At 41.8% G+C, this 16,333-nt stretch overlaps 1 protein-coding gene across 1 annotated transcript; it reads right to left on the reverse strand.

Annotated features, from left to right (window-relative positions):
• Window positions 1-2,756: 2,756 nt before the first annotated feature.
• Window positions 2,757-13,645, reverse strand: LOC123485333 (NLR family CARD domain-containing protein 3-like; the record flags this gene model as incomplete). Its single annotated transcript, XM_045216239.1, has 5 exons — window positions 2,757-3,230; window positions 7,645-7,768; window positions 10,177-10,350; window positions 10,943-12,734; window positions 13,426-13,645. Coding segments are annotated over 5 exons (2,784 nt in total), but the record flags the coding sequence as incomplete, so codon positions are not given.
• Between the last annotated feature and the right edge of the window lie 2,688 nt (window positions 13,646-16,333).

Raw genomic sequence — 16,333 nt, forward strand, 5'->3', positions numbered from 1 at the left:
ATAAGGGATCATAGCTTTCACCTGGATTCACCTGGTCGGTCTGTCATGGAAAGAGCAGGTGTCCTTAATGTTTTGTCCACTTAGTGTAAATTGCACAATAATGATCCATTGATTGATTTTTCTTATGTAGTCTATTGTTTTATCTGTATTGAACCTGCCTGCCACCCACCCGCCTGGGGACTGTGGGTTATGAGACAACCCCCGCATCACTAGCTTGCATGTTCTGCAGCCTTGTAGAGATAGGGAGGGGATGACTGGGAGGCAGGTTGCCATTTATTGTCATGAATCTTGCCCTGGAGGCAGTTCTGCAAAGTGGTCACTAGCTGGCACAGGCATAAAGTAATAATATCTGATTTTAATGCTAACCTTAACCTCACTGCTAATCCTTACCTTAAATTAAGACCATAGAACACAATTATTTTCCACAAATGTTTACGAAATAGCCAATTTTGACTTTGCAGCTGTCATATCTAGAGGAAATTGCGCAGTTCTGCCTCCAGGGCAAGATCCATGACAAAACGTCAACCAACCTGTGACTGGGAGAGCCAATGTAAAATCGATAACGACATTGTTTTGACAATTAACATGCTTTTTATTATGAAAAGTACAATATATCCATGTACAATTGTACAGTTATGGAGCATATGTCCATATACAATTGTACAATTTGTTTTTCAACATAAAAGACATACAAAAAATTATCCCATTGGTATTTCAACAGTGTTATTGTAAGAGTTTAAATGGTTAAACAGAGGATACATCTAAAACAATATAAAACAAGTGCAGTATGTTCTGAGTATGTTACCTTAACGTCAACTCATAACGTCGCACTATAACTTCATGGGAGTCTAGTGGAAAGACTGCATGTTGCTTTGGGTGGATTCATCAACATTTGCAGAATATTCCTGTAATGTCAGATGGCATCTTGTCAGAAGGCAACAGCCTAGTCGGCTGCAGACACTCATAAGGAGTTCAAGTAGTTTATTTGCCATTTGCAGGTATTAAAAGTAATCCATCCATTGTAATTCCTTGTTGGAGCTCATATAGGACAGTACATACCAGAGGAGGCTGCTGAGGGGAGGACGGCTCATAATAATGGCTGGAACGGAGCCAATGAAATGGCATCAAACACATGGAAACCATGGAAACCATGTATTGGATGTATTTGATACCATTCCACTCAATCCGCTCCAGCCATTACAAGCCTGTCCTCCCCAACTACGGTCCCACCAACCCCCTGTGGTACGTACACACAAACAGTAAAATATATCATAAGTATATCATATATCATTTTGTATGCGTGGTCCTCTGTAGCTCAGCTGGTAGAGCACGCCGCTTGTAACGCCAGGGTAGTGGGTTCGATCCCCGGGACCACCCATACACAAAAATGTATGCACACATGACTGTAAGTCGCTTTGGATAAAAGCGTCTGCTAAATGGCATATTATTTATTATTTTATAAGAACATCGATAAAACATGCAAAGTGGTAAGATCATAAAAGGAAAAAATGTTCAGTCATGTTCTAAAAGTCTGATGGAAACAGTTTAGGTTGCTTGATTTAACAGGCAGATAGAACTGGGATAGAAGCTGTTCTGGAACCTGGGATCCAGAAACTGCCTAGCAACCACTGGTCCTCACTAGACTGGTGCCCTGCATGTCTATTTGTTCATTGGAGTTTATCAGGTGTTGAAGTGATGTCTGTGTTTGTTGGACACTTAGTGCTGGAATGAGGTGTCTGTTTGTTCCCAATTCTATCAGAAATGATGGTCCTCATTTGAAGGTCCTGTGTCAAGGTCCTCACTATTATAGGAAGATGTGTGAGTGTGTGTCCAGTGTGTGTGTGTATCCAGAGTGTGTGTGTGTGTCCAATATGTGTGTGTGTCCAGTGTGTGTGTGTGTGTGTGTGCGCAACATGTGTGTGTGTGTCTCCTGTGTGTGTGTCCAGTGTGTGTGTGTCCAGTGTGTGTGTGTGTATGTCCAGTGTGTGTGTGTGTTTAGTGTTTGTGTCTCATGTGTGTGTTCAGTGTTTGTGTGTCCAGTGTGTGTATGTGTGCGTGTGTCCAGTGTGCGTGTGTCCAGCATGTGTGTGTGTCTGGTATGTGTGTCCAGTGTGTGTTGGTGTGTGTGTGTCCAGTGTGTGTGTGTGTGTGTGTGTGTGCACCCAGTGTGTGTGTCCAGTGTTTGTGTGTCCAGCATGTGTGTGTGTCCAGTGTGTGTGTGTGTGTGTGTGTCCAGTGTGTGTGTGTGTGTCCAGTGTGTGTGTGTGTGTACCCAGTATGTGTGTCGAGTGTGTGTGTGTGTGTTCCCAGTGTGTGTGTGTGTGTGTACACAGTGTGTGTGTCTGTGTGTGTCCTTTGTGTGTGTGTGTGTCCTTTGTGTGTGTGTGTCCAGTGTGTGTGTCCAGTGTGTGTGTGTCCAGTGTGTGTGTTTGTCCAGTATGTGTGTCTCCATTGTGTGTGTGTGTGTGTGTGTCTCCATTGTGTGTGTGTGTGTGTGTCCAGTGTGTGTGTCTCCATTGTGTGTGTGTGTGTGTGTGTGTCCAGTGTGTGTGTGTGTGTGTGTGTGAGTGTGTGTGTGTTTGTGCAGTGTGTGTGTCCTGTGTGTGTGTGTCCAGTGTGTGTGTGTGTGTGTGTCTGTGTGTGTTTGGGCAGTGTGTGTGTGTGGCCAGTGTGTGTGTGTGTGTTTGTGTGTCCAGTGTTACCATGGTTATTATTTACAGGGACACTGAGGAGTCAACATGATGAACCCTAAACCCTGGATAGAGGGGCTCAGTGAATGTGGAGTGGAATGTGTTCAGGTGGGTCAGTGTGTCAGAGGAGACTCTGTAGAAGGACAGAGTGCCGGCTGGCCAGTCCAGATACACTCCTACTCTGTGGGAGCTGGAGGAGCGGACGTCTATGGTAGTGGACTTATTATTGTGCCTGGCAAAGTAACTGTTGTCAGAGCAGAACAGACTCCAGGACTTCTCATTGTATCCAATCACACAGACATTACCCCTTCCTCTCCTGCTGATTCCTTTATATGTCACTCCTATAACAGCCCCTTCCCCACTCCACACTACCTCCCAGTAACAGCGCCCAGTCAGACCCTCTCTACACAGCACCTGTCTATAGTCCTCAAATCTCTCTGGGTGATCAGGATACGGCTGCTCCTCTCTCCTCCATGTCACCTTTCTGTTCTCCTCAGACAGAGAGAGGAATGTGTTTACTGTGTTTAGGTCCAGTGTGAGATCACAGACATCTGATGGATGAAACCAGACACAATATTAGAAATCATCATCATTCACATTAGAATGTTAACTCACTTTTCACTAATTCATTTAATGTATATGTTTCTAGGTATCAAAAGGAGAAGTTAAGGTAACTTGAGATTTGTTCAATGATCATATGTTATACTGTATGGTAATATAAAACACTTATTTCCATTAATTACACACAAACACACATCCTGAACACACACACACATTTCTAATGTAACACGAACGCGTCACACACATACACAGACACACACATTATCAAAGCAACTCTTTGTAAAACGTTGGTGTCCCTGATTTGTGCTTCTGTAGAACTACAGCTGATATTTAATATGACCAAGTAAGTAATGATGGTGGTCTTTGACTTTGACTTCACTTGAATTAAGACTTATTCTTAGTCATATTCTTCACAGCAGTCAATACTCACATTTTCTAAGTCCAGGTTTCATTGTGTTCTCTCCACCATGTTCCACACTGTAGCGGTAAGCAGAAGAACAGACAGTCATTGAGGGATACACCTGAACTCACACACACACACACACACACACACTGGACACACACACACACAAACACACACACACACACACTCACACATTCACACTGGGGACACACACAAACACACACACACACACACACACACACACTGGACACACACACACACTCACATTCAGCATATAACTTTGTACAAGTGGTGGTAAGAATGTTTGTCTAGTGTGTGTGTGTCTGTGTCCAGTGTGTGTGTCCAGTGTGCGTGTGTGTGTGTCCAGTGTGTGTGTGTGTGTGTGTGTGTGTGTGTGTGTGTGTATCCAGTGTGTGTGTGTGTGTCCAGTGTGTGTGTGTGTGTGTGTGTGTGTGTGTGTGTCTGTGTGTCTGTGTGTGTGTGTGTGTGTGTTTGTGTGTGTGTGTTCAGTTTGTGTGTGTTTGTCAAGTGAATGTGTGTGTCCAGTGTGTGTGTGTGTGTCCAGTGTGAGTGTGTGTGTGTACAGTGTGTGTGTGTGTGTGTGTGTCCAATCTATGTGTGTGTCCAGTGTGTGTGTGTGTCCAGTGTGTGTGTGTGTGTGAAATGTGGTCAGTGTGTGTGTGGGTGTGTGTCCAGTGTGTGAGTGTTTGTGTGTCCAGTGTGTGTGTGTCCAGTATCTGTGTGTGTGTCCAGTGTGTGTGTGTTTGTCCAGTGTGTGTCCAGAGTGGGTTTGTGTCCAGAGTGTGTGTGTGTCCAGTGTGTATGTGTCCAGTGTGTGTGTGTCCAGTGTGTGCGTGTGTGTGTCCAGTGTGTGTGTGTGTGTGTGTCCAGTATCTGTGTGTGTGTCCAGTGTGTGTGTGATTGTCCAGTGTGTGTCCAGAGTGTGTTTGTGTCCAGAGTGTGTGTGTGTCCAATGTGTACACACTGGACACACACACTGGACCACACACACACACTGGACCCCACACACACACACTGGACCCCCCCCCACACACACACACACACACACACACACACAGACACACAGACACACACACACACACACACAGTCTTTATATAACTTAGTCCAAGTGGTGGTCAGAATGTTTGCCTTAACTAGCCTGATAACTCCAACATGTCTGCTATGAACATTGACATAAACCCTCTACATACTTGAGTTTCTCCAGTCTGCAGTGTGGATCCTCCAGTCCAGCAGAGAGCAGTCTGACTCCTGAGTCTCCTGGGTGATTGTAGCTCAGATCCAGCTCTCTCAGGTGTGAGGGGTTTGACTTCAGAGCTGATACCAGAGAAGCACAGCCTTCCTCTGTGACTAGACAGCCTGACAGCCTGCAAAGAATCAAATCATATTAAAACCACACTGCTATTATTTGGTGGTGAAAATAGTGGCTCTATACTCCAGCATTTTGGATTTGAGATCAAATGTTTCATATGAGGAGACAGTATATAATGTCACCTTTTATTTGAGGGTATTTTAATACATATCTGTTTCAACATTTAGAAATGAAAGCACTTTATGTATCTAGTCCCCCATTTGATGAAGTCAAACGTATTCTGACCATTTGACTTATAGTGCATTAAAGTAGTCAAAAGTTGAGTATTTGGTCCCAAACTCGTTGGTTGCATTTGCAGTTTGGTTTGGTTGTGTTTTGGGTTATGTTTTGTCCAATAGTAACTGAATGGTGGATGATGACTGGAGTAATTGTCTGTCTAAGTGAGTAGATAACATGTTTCTAAACACTACTAAATTAATCCTGATGATGACAGGATTAAGAAAAATCATAAATCAATCATGAAAAATTATGAGTGAGAAAGTTACATAGGCTACAACATAACATGCTAACCTCTCACCATTACCAATAACAGAGGGGGTATAATCTTTGTGCCTCTGTAACTTTCTCATTCATCATAATTCACGATTCATTCATGATTATTCATAATCATGGTAGCATCCACATGAATGTAGAAGTGTTCAGAAACATCTTCTATTCTTACTGACAATACAAGTGAAGTGACTCCAAAATGACAGGACATTATTCACCATTCAGTTTCTATTAGGAAAAATATAATCTATAACAAAACCAAGACAAACTGCAAATGTATTCAACACGTTTGTAGAATCACAAGCTTGATGTAATCACTGCAGGCAAAGAATATTGGACCAAACACTTAACTTTTGACTAAATTAATTTGTCTAAATAATTATGACTTTTTCAAATGGGAGAACTACATAATAAAGTACTTTCATTTCTAAACGGTAAAATATACAGTGAAGGGAAAAAGTATTTGATCCCCTGATGATTTTGTACGTTTGCCCACTGACAAAGACATGATCAGTCTATAATTTTAATGGTAGGTTTATTTGAACAGTGAGAGACAGAATAACAACAACAAAATCCTGAAAAACACATGTCAAAAATTTTATAAATTGATTTGCATTTTAATGAGGTGAAATAAGTATTTGACCCCTCTGCAAAACATGACTTAGTACTTGGTGGCAAAACCCTTGTTGGCAGTCACAGAGGTCAGACATTTCATGTAGTTGGCCATCAGGTTTGCACACATCTCAGGAGGGATTTTGTCCCACTCCTCTTTGCAGATCTTCTCCAAGTCATTAAGGTTTCGAGGATGACGTTTGGCAAATCGAACCTTCAGCTCCCTCCACAGATTTTCTATAGGATTAAGGTCTGGAGACTGGCTAGTCTTAATGTGCTTCTACTTGAGCCACTCCTTTGTTGCTTTGGCCGTGTGTTTTGTGTCATTGTCATCTCACTCAAGATTTGATGGTACATGGCCCCGTCCATTGTCCCTTTGATGCGGTGAAGATGTCCTGTCCCCTTAGCAGAAAAACACCCCCAAAGCATAATGTTTCCACCTCCATGATTGATGGTGGGGATGGCGTTCTTGGGGTCATAGGCAGCATTCCTCCTCCTCCAAACACGGCGAGTTGAGTTGATGCCAAAGAGCTCGATTTTGGTCTCATCTGACCACAACACTTTCACCCAGTTCTCCTCTGAATCATTCAGATGTTCATTGGCAAACTTCAGTATATGTGCTTTCTTGAGCAGGGGGACACATCTGGCACTGCAGGACTTGAGTCCTTGGCGGCGTAGTGTGTTACTGATGGTAGGCTTTGTTACTTTGGTCCCAGCTCTCTGCAGGTCATTCACTAGGTCCCCCCATGTGGTTCTGGGATTTTTGCTCACCGTTCTTGTGATCATTTTGACCCCACGGGGTGAGATCTTGCGTGGAGCCCCAGATCGAGGGAGATTATCAGTGGCCTTGTATGTCTTACATTTCCTAATAATTGCTCCCACAGTTGATTTATTCAAACCAAGCTGCTTACCTATTGCAGATTCAGTCTTCCCAGCCTGGTGCAGGTCTACAATTTTGTTTCTGGTGTCCTTTGACAGCTCTTTGGTCTTGGCCATAGTGGAGTTTGGAGTGTGACTGTTTGAGGTTGTGGACAGGTGTCTTTTATACTGATAACAAGTTCGAACAGGTGCCATTAATACAGGTAACGAGTGGAGGACAGAGGAGCCTCTTAAATAAGAAGTTACAGGTCTGTGAGAGCCAGAAATCTTGCTTGTTTGTAGGTGACCAAATACTTATTTTCCACCATAATTTGCAAATAAATTCATTAAAAATCCTACAATGTGATTTTCTGGATTTTCTTTTCTCAATTTGTCTGTCATAGTTGACGTGTACCTATGATGAAAATTACAGGCCTCTCTCATCTTTTTAAGTGGGAGAACTTGCACAATTGGTGGCTGACTAAATACTTTTTCCCCCCCACTATATGGTGTGGACTATGTGTGCCTGGTAAACACATGTGGATCTGGTGAACAGTTATCACTTGTTGACCAACTACAGGAATACTGACCTCAGAGTCTCCAGTTTACAGTGGGGATTCCCCAGTCCAGCAGATAGCAGCTTCACTCCTGAATCCTTCAGGTCATTGTTACTCAGGTCCAGCTCTCTCAGGTGTGAGGGGTTTGACTTCAGAGCTGAGACCAGAGAAGCACAGCCTTCCTCTGAGACTAGACAGCCTGACAGCCTGCAAGAGTAAAATCATATTAAAACCACACTGCTATTCTTTGGTGGTGAAAATGTATTTTTTAAACATTTTCAGATACATCAGAGTCCTGAAACCTGCCATATCTATTCATGTATATATATACAGTACCAGTCAAAAGTTTGAACACACCTACTCATTCAAATTTGTAAAAAAAAAAACAACAACTAATTTTTACATTGTAGAATAATAGTGAAGACATCAAAACTATGAAATAACACATATGGAATCATGTAGTAACCAAAGAAGTGTTAAACAAATTAAAATATATGTTATATTTGAGATTCTTCAAATAGCCACCCTTTGCCTTGTTGACAGCTTTGCACACTCTTGGCATTCTCTCAACCAGCTTCATGAGGTAGTCACCTGGAATGCATTTCAATTAACTGGTGTGCCTTCTTAAAAGTTAATTTGTGGAATTTATTTCCTTCTTAATGCGTTTGAGCCAATCAGTTATGTTGTGACAAGTTAGGGGCAAGAACAGCTCAAATGTCACGATTTCTGCCGAAGTTGGTGCCTCTCCTTGTTTTTGTTTTTTTTAGTCATTTAGCAGACGCTCTTATCCAGAGCGACTTACAGGAGCAATTAGGGTTAAGTGCCTTGCTCAAGGGTACATCGACAGATTTTTCACCTAGTTGGCTCGGGGATTAGAACCTTTCGGTTACTGGAACAACACTCTTAACCACTAAGCTACCTGCCGCCTTGTGCGGGCGGCTATCGGCGGTCGTCGTCACCGGCTTTCTAGCTGCCACCGATCTACGTTTCTTTTTCTATTTCTTTTGTCTTGATTGTACACACCTGGTTCCCATCACGTTATGATTATTTCCCTGTTTAACCCTCTGCTTCCCTCATGGTTTTTTGCGTGATTGTTCTTTGTTTGGTGTTGTATACTGCTGTGAGCTGTTATGTTTCCCTGCGTGGAAATTAGATGTGTTGTTTTTCCGAGTAAAGTTCGTTATTTACTCAGTTCTGTGTCCTGCGCCTGACTCCGTCCTACCGCTGCACACTGACACCTGACATCAAATAAGCAAAGAGAAACGACAGTCCATCATTACTTTAAGACTTGAAGGTCAGTCAATACGGAACATTTCAAGAACTTTGAAAGTTTCTTCTGCTGCAGAGGATAAGTTCATTAGAGTTACCAGCCTCAGAAATTGCAGCCCAAATAAATGCTTCACAGAGTTCAAGTCACAGACACATCTCAACATCAACTGTTCAGAGGGGACTGTGTGAATCAGGCCTTCATGGTCGAATTGCTGTAAAGAAATCACTACTAAAGGACACCAATAAGAAGAAGAGACCTGCTTGATCCAAGAAACATGAGCAATGGACAATACACCGGTGAACATTTGTCCTTTGGTCTAGAGTCCAAATTTGAGATTGTTGGTTCCAACCGCTGTCTCTTTGTGAGAAGCGGTGTGGGTGAACGGATGATCTCCGCATGTGTAGTTCCCACCGTTAAGCATGGAGGAGGAGGTGTTATGGTGTTGGGGTGCTTTGTTGGTGACACCGTATGTGATTTATTTAGAATTTAACCACACTTCACCAGCATGGCTACCACAGCATTCTGCAGCAATACGACATCCCATCTGGTTTGGGCATCATGGAACTATCATTTGTTTTTTAACAGGACAATGACCCAACACACCTCCAGGCTGTGTAAGGGCTATTTGACCAAGAAGGAGAGTGTTTGAGTGCTGCATCAGATGACCTGGCCTCCACAATCACCCAACCTCAACCCAATTGAGATGGTTTGGTATGAGTTGGATCGCAGAGTGAAGGAAAAGCAGCCAACAAGTGCTCAGCATGTGTGGGAACTCCTTTAAGTCTGTTGGAAAAGCATTCCAGGTGAAGCTGGTTGAGAAAATGCCAAGAGTGTGCAAAGCTGTCATCAAGGCAAAGGGTGGCTATTTGAAGATTTTCAAATATAAAATATATTTTGATTTGTTTAACACTTTTTTTGGTTACTACTTGATTCCATATGTGTTATTTCATAGTTTTGATGTCTTCACTATTATTCTACAATGTAAAAAATAGTAAAAATAAAGAAAAACCCTTGAATGAGTAGGTGTGTCCAAACTTTTGACTGGTACTGTATATAAATGAAAGAATTTATCATTATTAACAGTAGATAACATGTTTCTAAACACTACTCAATTAATCATTGTGTGTGTGTGTGTGTGTGTCCAGTGTGTGTGTGTCCAGTGTGTGTTTGTGTGTGTGTGTGTGTTGTCCAATGAGTGTGTGTCCAGTGTGTGTATGTGTGTGTGTCCAGGTTGTGTGTCTAGTGTGTGTGTCCAGTGTGTGTATGTAGTATGTGTGTCCTGTGTGTGTGTGTCCAGTGTGTGTCCAGTGTATGTGTGTTCATTGAGTGATACAGGAATACTGACCTCAGAGTCTCCAGTTTACAGTGGGGATTCCCCAGTCCAGCAGAGAGCAGCTTCACTCCTGAATCCTTCAGGTCATTGTTACTCAGGTCCAGCTCTCTCAGGTGTGAGGGGTTTGACTTCAGAGCTGAGACCAGAGAAACACAGCCTTCCTCTGAGACTAGACAGCCTGACAGCCTGCAAAGAGTCAAATCATATTAAAACCACACTGCTATTCTTTGGTGGTGAAAATAGTGGCAGTATATTTAACAATTTAATAGAGCAGCATTTGGTTTAGTCTCAAACATTTACATTTTAGTCATTTAGCAGACGCTCTTATCCAGAGCGACTTACAGTTAGTGAATACATATTTTTTTATACTGACCCCCCATGGGAATCAAACCCACAACCCTGGCGTTGCAAACGCCATGCTCTTTCAACTGAGCTACATCCCTGCCGGCCATTCCCTCCCCTACCCTGGACGAATTGTGCGCCGCCCATGAGTCTCCCGGTCGCGGCCGACTGAGACAGAGTCTGGATTCGAACCAGGGTCTCTAGTGGCACAGTTAGCACTGCGATGCAGTGCCTTAGACCACTGCGCCACTCAGGAGCCAAACAACATATAGATTAATATTCTGTTTCCTAGAATTGTATGGTCATATTGTTATACTAATGTGAACATCAATGCAGTGATTCAATATGTTTTTCAATATAGTATTATATACATACTATAATATATATTTTTCTCTAAACTGATGATTAGTACTTAAATATACTTGTATTTACTCACAGAGCAGCTCTGGAGGCTTTGACCACTGGCAGCAGCGTCAGAAGACCTTCCTCTGATCTGGAATATTTCTTCAGGTCAAACACATCCAGCTCCTTTTCTGAAGTCAGCAACACAAAGACCAGAGCTGACCACTGTGCAGGTGACAGTTCTTCTTCTGAGAGACTTCCTGATCTCAGGTAGCTTTGGATCTCCTCCACTAGAGAATGGTCATTCAGTTCATGCAGACAGTGGAACAGATTGATGCACCTCTCTGAAGAGGGATTCTCCCTGATCTTCTCCTTGATGTACTTGACTGTTTCTTCATGGCTCTGTGAGCTGCTTCTTGTCTTTGTCAGTAGACCTCGTAAGTGCTTCTGATTGGACTCCAGTGAGAGGCCCAGTAGGAAGCGGAGGAAAAGGTCCAGGTTTCCGGTCTCACTTTGTAAGGCTTTATCCACAGCACTCTTGTAGAAAGTAACTTCAGGCTTGTCAATGAACAGTGCAAAAAAGTTCCTGGTTGATTGAGGTTTTGCCATTAGATTCTCATTGTTGTTTATGAATGAGAGGAACACATATACAGCAGCCAGAAACTCCTGAATGCTCAGATGCACGAAGCAGTACACCTTGTCCTGGTACAGCCCACATTCCTCTTTAAAGATCTGTGTGCACAATCCTGAGTACACTGAGGCTTCATTGACATCAATGCCAGCCTCTTTCAGGTCTTCTTCATAGAAAATCAGATTGCCATTCACAAGCTGTTGAAAAGCCAGTTTTCCCAGTGACAGAATGCTCTCTTTATTCCAGTGTGGAACTGTCTCTTCTTTCCCAAGATACTTTTCATTCGTCTGTTTGGTATGAAACTCCACAAGGTGTGAGTACATCTCAGTCAGAGTCTTGGGCATCTCTTCTGTCTTGTCTGTACTCAACATGTGTTCAAGGACTATTGCAGAAATCCAACAGAAGACTGGAATGTGGCACATGATGTGGAGGCTCCTTGATGTCTTTATGTGTGAGATGATTCTACTGGCCAGGTCATCATCACTGAATCTCTTCCTGAAGTACTCCTCCTTCTGTGGGTCATTGAACCCTCGTACCTCTGTCACCTGGTCAACACACCCTGAAGGGATCTTATTGGCTGCTGCAGGTCGGGTAGTTATCCAGAAGAGAGCAGAGGGAAGCAGATTTCCCTTGATGAGATTTGTCAACAGAACATCCAATGAGGTTGACTCTGTGACGTCACAACAAATCTTGTTCTTCTGGAAGTCTAGGGGCAGTCGGCACTCATCCAGACCATCAAAGATGAACAGAACTTTGTAGTTGTCGTAGTTGGAGATTCTTGATTCTTTGGTTTCCATTGAGAAGTGATTGAGAAGTTCAATCAAAGTGTGTTTTTCCTTTTTCATCAAATTCAGCTCCCGAAAAGGGAATGAAAATACAAATTGGACATCCTGATTTGCTTTTCCTTCAGCCCAGTCCAGAATGAACTTCTGCACAGAGACTGTTTTTCCAATGCCAGCGACTCCCTTTGTAAGGACAGTTTTGATAAGTTTGTCATGTCCAGTTAAGGGTCTGAAGATGTCGTTACATTTGACTGCAGTCTCTGGTCTTGCTTGTTTCCTGGTTGTTGTCTCAATCTGTCTCAGCTCATGTTCATTATTGACCTCTCCTGTTCCACCCTCTGTGATGTAGAGCTCTGTGTAGATCTTATTGAGAAGTGTTGGGTTTCCTTGTTTAGCGATCCCCTCAAATACACATTGAAACTTCTTCTTTAGATTAGATTTGAGTTCATGTTGGCAAATCACAGCAAGCTCATCTGAATGAAGAAATAACACAGAGGATATTAATATTACATATATTTGAATGCCTACAGTATTGTAGGACTGTATAAATGTGTAAATATACATTTTAGTCACTCTTATCCAGAGCGACCTACAGTTAAGTGAGTGCATACATTATTTATTTTTCATACTTCCCCCCCGTGGGAATCTAACCCACAACCCTGGCGTTGCAAACGCCATGCTCTACCAACTGAGCTACATCCCTGCCGGCCATTCCCATAATAATCCCTAAATGTTTTCATAATGCATTCCACTCTGGAGTGACTGATTATATTTGTATTATTATTATTATTATTATTTGGTATTACTGATGGTATCTTTAATGTTGTCTCTCTCTCTGTCTTAAGTAATATATTATCTTAACTGACTGTATAAATGTGCAAATGTTCTCATAATACATTCCACACTGGAGTGACTGATTCTATTATTATTATTCAGTATTACTGATGGTATCATTATTGTTGTCTATCTCTCTCTCTCTGTCTCTTTCTGTCTCTCCTCTTCTCTGTCTAAATTAATCACCACAAAGTTTGACGAGATCACTAGGTGTTGTGTTAAGGCTGCTACAATACCATTGAGTTACATAGCTACTTTAGCTGTACTTTAGCTACAGCTTTTATATGTTTGTTATAAAACAGCATTCAACATGAGGCAGACAGCTCTTACTTTTCTCCAGTGTGTCAGCAAGCTCCTTCTGGTTCATTTTCCTCAGGACGTGCAGTGTGATCTTCAGAGCCCCCTCTCTGGCACTGCTCTGCTGCTTCTCATCTTCAGCATTCACCACTTCCTTATCCTGCTTCTGACTCTCAAAGCCTTCTGGGAGTTCTGGACTAAGAATCCTCTTGAACATCTTCAGCTCGTTCTTCACAAATGTCATAATATTCTCTTCAAGCAACTGAAATAAATCAAGTAAATCAGTTAAGCAAGAGACTAAATGCTTTCTCATTAACACATTAATTAATGATTGACAGATCAACTTTACTTGAGGTAAACAAAAACAAATGTACATAACAGGACCACATACACTGAATATGGAGGCCAGGTCTGTTTGATGACTCTGGGAAGACTGACCACTGAGAATCTCTGACTCTGATCTCTCCTGTTGGTTTCTGGGGACAAAAAATGAGATTACATCTCCTCATCCAGGGAGTGCACACACACACACACACACACACACACACACACACACACACACACACACACACACACACACACACACACACACACACACACACACACACACACACACACACACACACACACACACACACACACACACACACACACACACACACACACACACACAAGGAGGGAGGGAATGTTGTGTTAGTTTAATATTGTTTCAGGACTGTGAAAATGGAAAAAAGGATAGGCCTATGGATTATGAAAACAACAAAAATAAATTGTAAAATGGGAGAGGAGAAATTAGTAGAGACAGTGTTGTTTAACTCACTGACCATGACCCATGCGTTCTTCTTACCTTTGTTTAGTAGAAACGTCTCCCTCTCTAAACTCTATAGGTTGTTCCATAGACTTGTCACTCTTCATGGACACACAGCTGGGTACAGGGGAGGCTGGTCTCTCCTGCTTGATTGGGCTTCAACACAACAGAGACAAACATTACGGTTCTCATCTACTCTGAGCTCAGATGGGGAAACATAAGAAGAGTTTCACTCCAAAACACTATATTTCCATTTTCAGAAATGTTCGCAAATTAGCTTTTATTGTTTTAAAGAAATTATGAAAGAGATTGGTGTGTTTTTTCACTATCTAATCATGGCATGGGGTTGTTCAATGACAGATGTGTTTGTTTAAAATCTATCACTTGATGGTTTCATTTCAGAGAGACAAATAATCATGTTTTTTTGCACAATGCTAATGCTAATAATATATATCTGCATCACTCTCAGAGAAATAAGTAGTACTGCTAGGTTTTACACAGTAATAATATATCTGCCTCACTCTCAGAGAAATAAGTAGTACTGCTAGGTTTTACACAGTAATAATATATCTGCCTCACTCTCAGAGAAATAAGTAGTACTGCTAGGTTTTACACAGATATAATATAACTGCCTCACTCTCAGAGAAATAAGTAGTACTGCTAGGTTTTACACAGATATAATATATCTGCATCACTCTCAGAGAAATAAGTAGTACTGCTAGGTTTTACACAGTAATAATATATGTCTGCCTCACTTTCAGAGAAATAAGTAGTACTGCTAGGTTTTACACAGTAATAATATATCTGCCTCACTCTCAGAGAAATAAGTAGTACTGCTAGGTTTTACACAGTAATAATATATGTCTGCCTCACTTTCAGAGAAATAAGTAGTACTGCTAGGTTTTACACAGTAATAATATATATGTGCCTCTCTCTCAGAGAAATAAGTAGTACTGCTAGGTTTTACACAGTAATAATATATATCTGCCTCAGTAGTACTGCTAGGTTTTACACAGTCAAATGTGGCCGACCGGCTCGATCTTATGTAGCAACATTTGAAATTGTGTTTTTTACATTGGATAAAAGTAGAGACTCATCTAGAAAAAGGTATATCATACACTACATTTGAGGAACAATGGGAAAGTAATTCTGCTTTGAAAGATGATAAACTTGTAACCTCACTTTTGAGAAAATGGCCTTTGAAGGTTTTGGTTCACCTACCGGAGAGCTCTTCTTTATATACAGTGGTGTGACTTTGGCAGACAATGTCACCCATCTAAATAAATAGTATATATATATATATACATACAGTGAGGGAAAAAAGTATTTGATCCCTTGCTGATTTTGTACGTTTGCCCACTGACAAAGAAATGATCAGTCTATAATTTTAATGGTAGGTTTATTTGAACAGTGAGAGACAGAATAACAACAGAAAAATCCAGAAAAACGCATGTCAAAAATGTCATAAATTGATTTGCATTTTAATGAGGGAAATAAGTAAATTGACCCCTCTGCAAAACATGACTTAGTACTTGGTGGCAAAAACCTTGTTGGCAATCACAGAGGTCAGACATTTCTTGTAGTTGGCTACCAGGTTTGCACACATCTCAGGAGGGATTTTGTCCCACTCCTCTTTGCAGATCTTCTCCAAGTCATTAAGATTTCGAGGCTGACATTTGGCAACTCCAACCTTCAGCTCCCTCCACATATGTTCAGGACCTTAATGTGCCTCTTCTTGAGCCACTCCTTTGTAGGGAATGGCCGGCAGGGATGTAGCTCAGTTGGTAGAGTGTTTGCAACGCCATGCCAACGCCAATGTATGCACTCACTAACTGTAATTCTGGATAAGAGCGTCTGCTAAATGACTAAAATTTTTAAATGTAAATGTACAGAAACCTACAGGGTTAACGCTCACCAAGTAGCCGTGACCTTGTTAATAATAAGTTACCTGAGGTAAACCTACAGGGTTAACGCTCACCAAGTAGCTGTAACCTTGTTAATAATCAGTTACCTGAGGTAAACCTACAGGGTTAACGCAGGCAGGTCTCATTGATAACAATAGTGAAGCTGGCATTGTGACGCAGAACAATGGGCTGGGAATAGAATGTTCTGAAGGCGAGTCGGTGTCACGGA

Source organism: Coregonus clupeaformis, unplaced genomic scaffold, assembly GCF_020615455.1.
Source record: "Coregonus clupeaformis isolate EN_2021a unplaced genomic scaffold, ASM2061545v1 scaf0647, whole genome shotgun sequence".
Taxonomy (NCBI): Eukaryota; Metazoa; Chordata; class Actinopteri; order Salmoniformes; family Salmonidae; genus Coregonus; species Coregonus clupeaformis.